The sequence below is a fragment of the Maniola jurtina genome, chromosome Z (genome assembly GCF_905333055.1).
Source record: "Maniola jurtina chromosome Z, ilManJurt1.1, whole genome shotgun sequence".
In the NCBI taxonomy this organism is placed as follows: domain Eukaryota; kingdom Metazoa; phylum Arthropoda; class Insecta; order Lepidoptera; family Nymphalidae; genus Maniola; species Maniola jurtina.
Genome location: NC_060058.1, coordinates 12063573 through 12076529, shown reverse-complemented (window position 1 = coordinate 12076529; position 12957 = coordinate 12063573). Strand labels below are relative to the sequence as shown.

General features: G+C 36.5%; 1 protein-coding gene across 1 annotated transcript in view; it reads right to left on the bottom strand.

Annotated features, from left to right (window-relative positions):
* LOC123880516 (glutamate receptor 1-like) overlaps positions 1–12957 on the bottom strand; it is a 211625-nt gene that overhangs the window by 69169 nt on the left and 129499 nt on the right. The window contains exon 6 of the mRNA XM_045928663.1: positions 8718–8847. Coding sequence (XP_045784619.1) covers positions 8718–8847 — 130 coding nt within the window. The remainder of the gene's footprint in view (positions 1–8717; positions 8848–12957) is intronic.

Sequence of the window (12957 nt, the reverse complement as noted above, 5' to 3'; positions counted from 1 at the left end):
ACTTTTTATCCCAGAAAATCAAAGAGTTCCCACGGGAATTCCAAAAACCCTTAACCCACGCGAGCGAAGTCGCGGTCATCGGCTAGTAAATAAAAATTCAAGCATTATTTTTTAATATTTGCTAACAAAACAGAGAGTAGGCGAAATAGATTCCTAACTATGTTAGTGCATTCCCTAGTTTTGAATCCCGTACACGACACCAGAGTTAAGTAATTACAAGTATGGACACTGTGTATCTACTATTGGGTTTCTACCAAACTACCGGTCAAGTACAAGTTGGACTCGCAAACAAAGGTTTCCATCCCGTAAAAGAAATAACTCTTTATTTTTGATTTTTTTCTTCTTTGTTGTTATAGCTGCAATAGCCACACACTCTGCGAATATTTCAACTTTCTACCTTTTACGGTTCATGGTATACAGCCCGCTGATAGACAGATAGAAGGCTTAGTAATAGTTGGCAATAGGGTCTTAGTTGGTAACTTTCAAGTGCAAAATGGGAAAACCTCTCTACTTTTATATCATCTGGGTGTCTATACTCTATACCGACACGACAGTTTTTTTTTTTGTAAAATGTTTCCAGTTAATTCTTATACGTCTTAAATCTTAATGTATTTTTTTTATTTTATTTATGTGCAACTTTTTACTTTAATTTGATATTTTTAATCCTCTTTGTTTAACTAAGTAAGTACTTCGGTTTTACTAAAAAGTGTGATTTTTGTTAACAGTAAAATGTTGTACGTTCTGTTGTTTTGAAAAAATTGTATTGCTTTAAGTTACTTTAAGTTAATTGCACGTTAGGAAATTTCATAAGTGCATCGGTAATTGACACCCATACTGTTCTAATAGTGAGTTTGAAGATTTTATAGTCACACTGTATGTCTGTATAGATGTTCTTGATGTAAATAAATATAAAAAAAGTAAAAAAACTCAAAAGCGCTTGTTGAAATCCGCCACAACAATAATGATAACGAAAAAGTGAGCACAAAGTCATAACCGGCGTTATACCAGTCGGCATTACGAATGAAGAGCAATAAAAATGAAAAAGGCATAAAAAGAAAGTGCGGATGTCATAGCAGGCTCAGACCGCGACCCGGATGTGATGCAGATGTTACGAGGGCGATGTAAAAGTTGGAACTAACTTAGACTGCGCGAGTATTTAGTCGAGTGACCAGTATTTCTAAATATATTAAAGGAAAAGCTGACTGACTGACTGACTGATCTATCAACGAACAGCTCAAACCACTCATCGGATCAGTATGAAATTTAGCAAGCAGAAAGCTTAGACGTAAACGTACACATCCGCTAAGACAGGGATTTTTGAAAATTCGAACACTCAAAAAGAGGTATTTGCACGATTCCAATAAATGAATAACCTTATAAGTAAACATTTTTTAAAGACAAGTGTAAATTAAAAATTTATAACACCCCCGACAAGTAAAGGGTACAGTAACTAGAAAAGAGCTGATAACTTTCAAACGGCTGAACCGATTTTCTTGGATTATAGCTAAGAACACTTTCGATCAAGCCACCTTTCAAACAAAAAAAACTAAATTAAAATCGGTCCAGTAATTTAGGAGTTACGATGCCACAGACAGATACACAGATACACACGTCAAACTTATAACACCCCTCTTTTTGGGTCGGGGGTTAAAAATAAACAATAACATGATATTTTCAGAAATTGTAATTGTTCACTTAATACAAAACATATAGAAAAATTAATAACGTTCGGATTTAAGCTAAAAAAATTGTAGCAGTTATTGGAATTTTTTCTATCGAGAAAATTTTATTAATCCTGTTTCCATTTCATGAGGAATTTAGATTACATATCCAAAAAGCACATATTGTAATACTAAAGTTATTGTATTTAGAGTTTTCAATAAAAAAAAAAATTAACCAACTTCCCAACAGGAAGTGGTTGTCAATTCAGCCAGTGTTTTTTAAAAACCTGGCTATTAAAAAAGTGGAGGAGAAATGGAAGATACATTCCAAATGTGGCACAACTTTGCCTTTAGCTTAAATTTCTATGATTTTATAATATGGGATACCTACTCGCTTCATAAGTGATGAAATATTCTAGAATAGCTCAATGTAGAGTGACTCTGAGAACACTCTCGATCAAGCTACCTTTCAAACAAAAAAAAAGCTAAATTAAAATCGGTACATTAGTTTAGGAGCTACGATGCCACAGACAGATACACACGTCAAACTTATAGCACCCCTCTTTTTGGGTTGGGGGTTAAAAATGGAACCTTCATGGTGCGATTTTGTCCGTCCGTCTTTCCGTTTGTCCGTCCGTCAGTCACAGTCGATTATTTCAGTAACTTTTAAAGCTATCGACATAAAATTCGAAATATAAACCCTCAGTGCACGAGTCAGACACGCAATTGGCCTCCTCCCTTTACTGGCAAGAAAAATGCGCTTTCATAGAAGTAGAAAAGTTACTAGTGAAGAAAAAATGCTAATTAAGAGTCTTTTAAATTTTTAACCATATTTATTTATAGGAAGTAAAGAAAGTTCTTTTGATCGCTACCCTCTTTTCATTTATTCAACACAAATGCCGGTAAGCGATTGGTCAATTAATAAATTGCCTCGCGGTCAGGTTTCCTTTTAAGTGAGCGGAAGTTTATAAGATGCTGAGATGGCGATATCTTCCGAACGGAAATAAAGCTGAGATCGCGCTCTCAATCGGAGCGATGGCGAGGCTGGGCTAAGATCCCGTGGGAAATTCAGAGCAGGGGCTTGATAACAGTTCTCTAAGTGATTCTTTTGCGTTACCTGAGTATGACTAACTAGCTGTTTGCCGTGACTCCGTATATAAATTTAGGTTTTTTAAAGACACTTTTGAATTAAAATATCCCAAGATCGCGACATCCATCTCCGTCGAAAATGTTAGCATTGAAGTTGTTTAAGAATGCAACTACCTACGCCACATAAAACTACTTTGGAGAAACGTACAGGAGCTGACCGAACCCTACAGCTAGGCTGGCCAGCATTTGAAAAATTGTGTCAGCTCTTCCATTTGTCAATAGCCCAAAAACCTTAACATTTTTAATAAGTGTGTCCTACCTGTGATGAAATAGGTATGATATTGAAACAAGAACACAGGCAGTTAGCCTTGCCCATAAGTTTAAATCCGTCAGCATGCGTGAGCGGCTATGTTGAGTGTTTCTCTGAGGGAAAAAATCCGTAACGAGGAAATCGTCTTATTCGCTATGTATCTAAGCATTTATTGTTATACTCACCCCCTAGATCATTTGTTTAGCACCAATCGAAAAGCATGTGCAGGGACACCAAAGAATCACTCGAACTAGAATCAATGAAATAAAATTAAAAAATATATATATTCTTTTAATTCTAAGTTTTGTTGCAAGATTTATCTGTATTGCATGCTGTAGCCGCCTATAAATGTAATTATATATTGATCTAGCATCTAAGATACAAATTATGTAATTTTTTATATGTATAACTAATTATTGTATTAGTATAAATATTGTCTATTGTATATCTAGATAAAATTAAAGTTAAATAAACCTAAATATCCTGTATCAAGCACCTGCTTTAAATAGCCGACGTTCTCTCAAAGCAAGTTGACCAGCAGACCTCGGTCGGCGGGACTCGGTAAATCCGAGAGGATTTGTGAGCGATCTGACAAGGCGATTCAATAGGCACGGATGTACACATGAATAGTAGAATAGTCATCGTTATCTTCACTAAGAAATTATTTGGAATTTGGCTGCAAGGACATTGCGGTATTCAACGGATTTATTAGATTAATACCTTATTCAGAAAATATATTCTCGCTTGGGCTGAAACTGAAAACGTTACTCTTTAATCAGTCAATGATAGATCGCATCCTTGACAAATACAATGAGATGATCTCTATGAATATATCACTTCACTTATATCACTTGAAAATAAGAATACCGCAAAGACAATTATTACAACACATGACCGTGCTAGGCTCATGTAGTAGATGAGTATAGTACGCGACAGGTCGAGATGGCAATTGGGGTATGAGGCGGGTGGACGCCCCGCACACCCACACATCGTCCGCATTATCCCGTTGCAGGTTAGCGCGGGCGCTGTGTGGGTGTACGGGGCGTCCCCACCCCGTATTATACTATACCATTACTTCATTTATAATTTTGATTCTCGAATGTGTGTGCCAGTCAGAATTACAATTATTGTAAAAATTCAAATTCAAATTATTTTAATTTAATTAAACTTTTACAAGTGCTTTTGAATCGTCAAAATAACCTACCACTGGTTCGGAATGCCGTTCCTATAGAGAAGAACCAGCAAGAAACTCGGCGGTGGCTCTTTTCAAGTATTGAATTTACAATAATATGCCATACTGTACTATACAGACAATTGCAGCCCCGTGTATTGCTGCAGCGAGTCAAATCCAAGCTTTTTTGTCATTTACATAATCTTCGATTGTATAATAAGCTTTTTTCAGGAGCATACTTTTAATAGATTTTTTAAACTTGTGTAAAGGTAAGTCTAAAATTGACTGTGGAATTTTATTATAAAATATTACACTCATTCCCACAAATGACTTTACCACTTTCCTGAGGCAGAGCGTAGGATTTGCGAGCCTATTACGGTTTCTAGTTTGCCTGTCGTGGAAATCACCGATTTTTTTGTAACTAAGAATGTTTTGTCGTGCAAAAATTATATTGGTGTAAATATATTGAGAAGCTACTGTAATAATACCTCTCTTCTTCTTTGTCGTAACACTCTTGACAGAGCGGTCGTGGTCATCATGAAGTGACGTTTTGGGGGGCAGATGTTCTCCATGGCAGATGGACATTCTAAGACATGGTAAGAATACCTACTTCCTACGAGTGGAAACGAGTGACGGAGTGAGCCCGTCACTCATTTCTCTTGAAGGGAATCGCGCGGTTTCAAATTATGTGACAATAACTATAAGACATATAATAAAAAGCTTTATTATATTATGTCTTATCAGTAGGCGGCATCTTAAAACCAACCTTGGTTACGTCTATGAACTAGCTTCAGTAGAATTTGTTTAAACGCTATATATAGTTGATGCGCTATTTCAGTGTCATGCAAGCAAATGCAACCAATAATTATAATTGGCTCCAATCTTACGAAATGTACTTCCGAATTCCAACATTGATATCACAGTGTATCAAAGCATAAGTTAGATCTCACTACCGCCATATCGCTCAATAGGGTTTAATAATAGACTATACGCAACATCGCAATTGCAATACTGTAATTAATTATATTAAGTACTATACTAGAGTTTGCTGAACGAGAGGTATGTCTTTGATTATTATAAATTATTATTTGTTTTTTATTAATCATTAATTATTATTAATGATCTTTTTATGCTTTTCCGTTTTCCATATATCATTTTGTCACGACATATTATTGTACATGAACACCTTCTATGGAATCACGAAACGAAATGCCATTTGCACCATAGCATTTGGGAAAATGCGTCAATGTAATCCCGCGATTTAACGGCCGTTTAGCTTCCAACTACCTAATTGTAAAGCAAACACCAGATTTGGCAACACGGTCACAAATACTCGGACAAAGCCGAGCGAGGCGCGAATTGACGCCCTAGAGTAACTTTTCGAGTTAGGATAACGTAAAATGAGCTTTGAAGTCTGTTATTAGTAAAATAGTTCCTAGTTTGTGTTAGTAGATCCTATTATCTTGTCGCATTGACATTTTGATAGGGAAGGTAAAAAACCTTGGAGCCGGTGCTTTCAAATAAGAATCCATACTATACAAAAATACAAAATTATGTCTGTTTGTTTGCTAACTGCCAAGCCTATCCGTTCAACCGTTTTTGACCAAACATGGTATAGAGATAGTTTTCATACCGAATCCCGGAAAATCAAAGAGTTTCCACGGGATTTTTAAAACCCCCAAATTATCTAGTATTGTAATAAACTGTCAACGTACGTGCACAAACTGGGAACGGTGTCGTGTAAATGAACTACGACCATAGTAATATATGTATAAGTCTATGGCTACGGCCATCTACGACCTAAAAATACAGACGGGTCGAAGAGAGAACCTCCTTTTTAGAATTTTTGAAATCCCTTAAGAACGGCACTACGTTTGTATGTATAGCGGCGGTGAGTGTGTAGGAAAACTTCTCTTAAATGTCGAGAAGAGCTACACGATTTCACAACGTAAGTAAAGCTACACCATAACCGCGTTTGTATGTAAATGAGACTCTCTGTGAAATCCTCTTTCAAGGCGATCACTGCTTAAACCTTTTGGGACATAGGTACAATGAACTTACTTTGCTATGGTTTTGCTCAATCTAATCCTTACCACTAAACTATAATAATATGTTAACTTATTTCATTTCACTTTTTGATATCCAACTTATACGGCTTTAATTTCGCAGCGTTTCGAGTCGACAAAACCGGTGGACTTAATATATAACTAAGATCCCTACATTTTCTGAGTAAACATTTGATAATCCTAATAGATTCTCATGAGATTTCGTCAATAGAGACCGTGAACACGCAAGCGGAGTGTGACTTGTGCAAGATGAACCGTCGACGATATAAAAAGGGTGGCGGGAACTGTACGAAGAAAATTAAGAACTGTGTATGGCAGCAGTCTTTAGGAACAGTCTGAATTTAGCAGTGAATGTCTGCAGGCTGAAACGACGATAAAACCTCTGTTAAGAACCATCTTGAATAAGCATGACTTCCATGAAAAAAAAAAATTAATAACTCCATCCGTTTTAGCGCTGCGATGCACAGACAGACATATAGTTTGACAGTCAAAGCACTCAAACTTATAATACTTACGCCTGTAAAAAATAAGTACAGCGACATAGCGGGAAACGTAAAAAAAATGTTATCAAACCAGATACGCGGATTTAACACGGCGTGTGATGTATAAAACATTATCGCCCGCTTCCCACATGTCCCCACACGTCCCCACATGTCCCTACATGTCCCCATACGTTGCTGCACAAATGGCTCTATATTAGTTACGATACAATACAACACAAACGTTTTTATTTACGCCACAGACCAGCGAATCCATCAACGTTAACGACCATCGAATTGAAATCATTTTACGATTTGTTTCGGTTGTAAAAATTGCTGACCATAAAGCTATAGTTCTGTCGTTAAAATAATAAAAGATGAATATCGCGGTTTATTTTCTGATAGATGAGTGCGGCAAAAAGTAGATTCTACTACCTATCTAATAATGCGGCTACAGTTCATAATCTGAACTAAATATTTTTTAACCCCCGACCCAAAAAGAGGGGTGTTATAAGTTTGACGTGTGTATCTGTGTATCTACCTGTGGCATCGTAGCTTCTAAACTAGTGAACCGATTTTAATTTAGTTTTTTTTTTTGTTTGAAAGGTGGCTTGATCGAGAATGTTCTTAGCTATAATCCACGAAAATCGGTTCAGCCGTTTGAAAGTTATCAGCTCTTTTCTAATTACTGTAACCTTCACTTGTCGGAGGTGTTATAAATTTTTAATTTACACTTGTTATTTGAACAAGCGAACGTGGCCTAGCGGTCAGGGCGTCAGGCGCGATCCTAGAAGACGCAGGTTCGAATTCTGTCGATTCCCCAATTTTTGGTATATATGTATTAAAAAATATATAATATATATATAATTTAGTTTCCTTGAAGTGTAGATAAAAGGACTGTTATAATAATAATTAATTAAAAAATTAAACTGAAAAGTCATCTTTAGAAAATTGGTATCCCTTTCATAAAGCTCTCCATGCAAAAGCATTGCATTAGATTTAGGCCGTTACTTTGATTTGGTTTATAGATTGCATTTCTACATCAATGAGAGATTGTGTGTTATATTAATTCTGTATGAAAAAAACAGAATTAATATTAATTAACAAGTGTAAATCAAAAATTTATAACACCCCCGACAAGTGAAGGTTACAGTAATTAGAAAAGAGCTGATAACTTTTAAACGGCTGAACCGATTTTCTTGGATTATAGCTAAGAACACTCTCAAACAAGCCACCTTTCAAACAAAAAAAAAAAAACTAAATTAAAATCGGTTCATTAGTTTAGGAGCTTTGACACCACAGACAGATACACAGTTGCACACGTCAAACTTAAAACACCCCTCTTTTTTAATCGGGGGTTAAAAACAGTAAAATTGCTATCCACAAACTTAAAACTATGTATGTAGGTGAGTTAACTTTAATAGAAACTTTAGCGTGGTAAACAAAATATGGAAATGCCACATTTGTATCCTGCGCAAGATAAGTCATTAGCAAAACGCGGAGCCATGACGCGAAGGCAGATATAAGCTTGCTAGTGCTTAATGCGCTGCCTTAATTACTCGCCTGTCTTGATAATTATTGCGCCCAGTTGCAATTTGCATTCCATTTCTGGTTCTCAAGAGTTATTTACTTCAGGGAACCACTATTTTAAAATTCATAGAAATTTAAATGATAAGAAAATGACGACTTCGATTTTTCGTCGAGCATATTCCGCCTTTTATTAGGGTTACGTACGTATAAGGGAAAAACGGAACCCTTAAAGGATCACTTTGTTGTCCATATTGGAATTTAAAACGCGGAGACAAATCGCTTCGTACACGTCAGTGAAATTTCGCCAGCGTACGGGTGCAGACCTAGCGTTGCCTTGCGGCACGTTAGTAGAAAGATGAAGGTATTTAAGAGGAATGGCGTTCATATGCGCGGGTAAGTGGAATCACTTACCATCATGAGAGTCGTAGATGTAGATGATGTGCTTCCAGCCATAGTAGACAATGGTGTCAATGACCGCGCGGTGGTAGTCAGGGCGCAGGCTGACTGCGTAGTCGATGAGGCCCGATGTTGGTGGTATGACCTGGAAAAATTTAGCCTTAGAGGATCCTCAAAAACTTTTGCAGACAGCTCTGACAAGACTGCAAGCACTCGACTTGCAGCAATTGACATTGAGATGACCATCATAGTTGAATTCTACAAATTTTATTGCCAGTGGACACTTTAGCGTGAGCGCTTTATTGCCACAAATATTGCCAGTGGCACTTTAGCGTGATTTTTAAAGATGGTACTTGAAAGATCGTCGAAGCAAACAGATGGACGGACAGATGGACAGCGGAGCATAGTAATAGGTTCCCGTTGGCACCCTTCGGGTACGGAACCTTAAAATTGACGGACTTCCATACAAACTTCCACCCCCTATTCAACCCATTCAGGGTGGAATTTCCAAAAATCTTTTCTTAGTGAGGCCTACGTCATAAAAGGAACCTACTGTAAAAACTTCAAATTTCTAGCCCCAGCAGCCTAGACCTTTTTAGGGATGGTATCTCCAAAAATCCATTAGGATGGATTTCGTTATAAAAGGAACCTACTTCTAAAATGTCAAGTTTCAAACCCCAGCGACATAGATTGTGCGCTAACCCCTTTAGAGATGGTATTCCCAAAAACCCTTTCTTAGTGAGGGCGGCGTCATAAAAGGAACCTACTGTCAAAATTACTTAGGCTGTGCGATAACCTCTTTAAAGATTGTATTTCCAAAAATGCTTTATCAATGAAGGCTGCGACATAAAAGCACTGTCAAAATTTCAAGCTTCTTTCCCTAACAACTTAAGCAAAATCTTTTCTTAGTGAGGTCCTACGTCATAAAAGGAACCTACTGTCAAAATTTCAAGTTTCTAACCCCATCGGGTGATAGCTGTGCGTTGGTAGATCTGTCATTCAGTCAGTACAAATATTTTAGTACGTAGGTGTAGATACAGGATTCGTGCTTCAGGACCAATGTTTGCCGATCAATTTGAATTATTTAGGGGCTAAAGACAGCTCCAGACTTAGATTTAGTTTTGCAAAGGGACATCACCCCAATTCCACGGATCTATGTAAGATTATAATATCATTATTGTATTAGGGGATATATTAATTATTCAATATTGATTTCCTAAATGCGTCTAAGACCCCTTTAGTGGTGCGGTGTAAATGGGATGACAATGTAATGCTATTCCATTAACTTAATCCAAGAGCACGTCACTACTTACTGCAGCCTTACAGCCCGTTCCCACTTGTCGGCTGTCGGGTCCGGATTTTAATCGGATGTTCCAGTGACAGAACATTTTGACACAAAATCAGTTTCAGACAAGTGTGAATAGCTTCATATAAAATGTTCTGCCGCTGCGCTGGAACATCCGATTAAAATCCGGACCCGACAGACGACAAATGGGAACCGGCTGTTAAGGTCGTATCTCACTTACACGACACAGCTCCCGCACGGTGAAAGAATAAACCTTCAAATATGACCTTAAAGTCGTACTCTGTACATACATTTTTCAGTGACAACATACAATTGCAACCAACGCGCAGCAAGCGAGCTTGCCGCAATCTTGCCACTCGATGGTTGACGTCTCGCTTACCATTCGCTTAAAGTCCGAGTGAGTGCGCACGATTCGCACTTCACAGTTTTTTTATGTTTCTACCATAGAAATTATACCACAATCACATTTTCATTAAAACAGAATGCAATATGTGTTGTAAGCGCCTGCCGTTCTTAATAATAAAATTTATGTCATGCCTATCCTAGATTCTCGTGCTATAAAGTGATTTAATATCCAGGCTTTAGTATCTTATATCCTAATTTCTGATACAGCAAAGGTTGCCTTCCTTTACGGGGAGCATTAATATTAAAACGCTTATATTGCCTATCTTTTTAACTCAAGTTATAACAATATATTTATTATGGTTACATATGTGTGTAGGCAAGTACCTTGCCAAACAAAAAAGAGGAAAATTCTATCAGATTTTTAACCGATTTGCTACTTTTAGAATAGCACAAAAAACTAAAATAAAAATTACTTTAAAAAACCGACCCCAAGTGCCACAAAAAATCTAAAGTCGATACACTAATATTATAAATGCGAAAGTATGTCTATCTGTCTGTTTGTCTGCTAGTTTTTTACGGTCCAACTATTTAGCCGATTTTGATGGATATAGAGTTAGCTTACATCCTGGGGACGGACATATCTGCTTTTTGTCCCGGAAAAGCAAAGAGATCCCAAGGAATTCTTAAAGGTCCATTCGTTTAACCGAGTTATATGAAAGGTACAAGTACTTATCTTGTGTTCCGGTAATTCACATAGGCAACTTTTTGTCCCGAAAAAAGCATTTTTTGTAAACAATGATCGCTTCAATGTTGTATTAATGCTATGTTTGAAATCTAATATCTTTTGTTAGGTACTTTTATCATTATTTTACTCAAATATAACTTAATTTTTCTCAGATATTCGAGTGTTTACCTAATAAAAAAAACACCTACTTCACATCACTTTATTTAACTTGTTGCTTATTGAAACATTGATCTTTCGTTATTAATATTATAATCTTCATTTTAAATTAAAATATTATCAACATAGCGTCCAACCGTAGTCTCAATTGCGCAAAGTATATAACCCCTGCTTAGCAATTTTACAGTTTAGAAATTTTTTCTCACCAATTTTTAACTTGAGAGTCGCATAAATGGGTATACACGACTACTTATACTAACCAGAGTTTCTACTTAAAAATAATCTCTTAGAAAAGTCTTGCAGGTGTATCTTTTATATTTATAAAGTTCATTTGCACATCGTTTATGTGATTGTATTGAAAGATTGTACAGTTGTTGTTGACATATTCGTGAAGGTTTTTTAGTACCATTAACGTAAAATAGATGATTGGCATTAGCTAATTTTCCATCATCCAACGTCACTCTAGACAGTTGCTAAAGTGAGAATATTTTGCATATAAAATCTATTCCTCCAACCTATATCATTTTTAGCGTAAGTGGGTACGGCACACTTTTTTGTTATATATCTGTATGTTTGCTATTCTGTGTTATAACAGACGTTTAAAAGATCAAAGGTGGGTTTTATTCTCTTCCTTAAAATTAAATTTCACTGGGGAGTCAGACAAATTGTGTCGAGGGCCCGACAAAGGCAAAAGGTAAAATAAAGACATTTTTTACAAACGTTACCTTAATTTTTGGGTACTACGATAGTATTTTATTCGTGAAAAGATAATGACATAGCTTACATTTCCAAAGTCTAGGGGGGCTAATATACAAGTTTTAATCTAAATACATCATCCGTTAGTTCGATTTTTAAAATGTAGCCTATGTCACCTGGACTATAACAACGAATCAATTGACACCTCATTCATCAAAATGGGTTCAGTAGTTTAGGCGCTACGGTGGTACATAAATACAAACCTACGTACATACATACATAGACTGCTAAAATCAAAATCATTGCTTTTGGCTTTGTCGTAGTCGGGTAAAGATGAGTTAACACAGTATTTAATGCCCGATGATGTTAGCATAAATATTCCCAGTAATGCTCATATATTAGGCAGGCCACAAATTAGTTTGACCCTGCAATGGTATGAGACCGCAAACGGTCTGCACACGCCTTAAACTCCCATTTATGAGGCACTAGTCACACCCGCGGTTACTCCTCGCTAACTTGAGTTTAGAACTGTTTTGTGTGCTTTTGGTCCATTGTACGTATACTAAAATAGACCAAAAGTATTTACTTAATGATATTTTTTAGACATATTTTTTAGGAAATTTGCACGGAAAATCTTAGATGAAAAATGTGTTATTAGGTACAGACTACGTTTTATACTGGAAAATCAAAGAACTCCTACGAGATTTTTAAAAACATATATCCAGGCAGACGAAGTCGCAGGATCTTCTAGTAAAGATTAATAAAAGCCAACAAAGAATTTTTTTTCAATAATTCCCTAATATAATTTATTAATAAATTCGAGAATGGAACGCCGGAATATCGTATCATGGAATCTATTTCAATGGAATTATTAAATTAAGTAATAACTGCTTTGTCTGCGACTTGGCTCGCATGGAATGCCACCGTGCTTAGGCACTTTTGTAGAATTCCTTGCTAAAGATAGGACTACACTAGCGGCTTTTTGTCGTACTATAATAATGTAACTG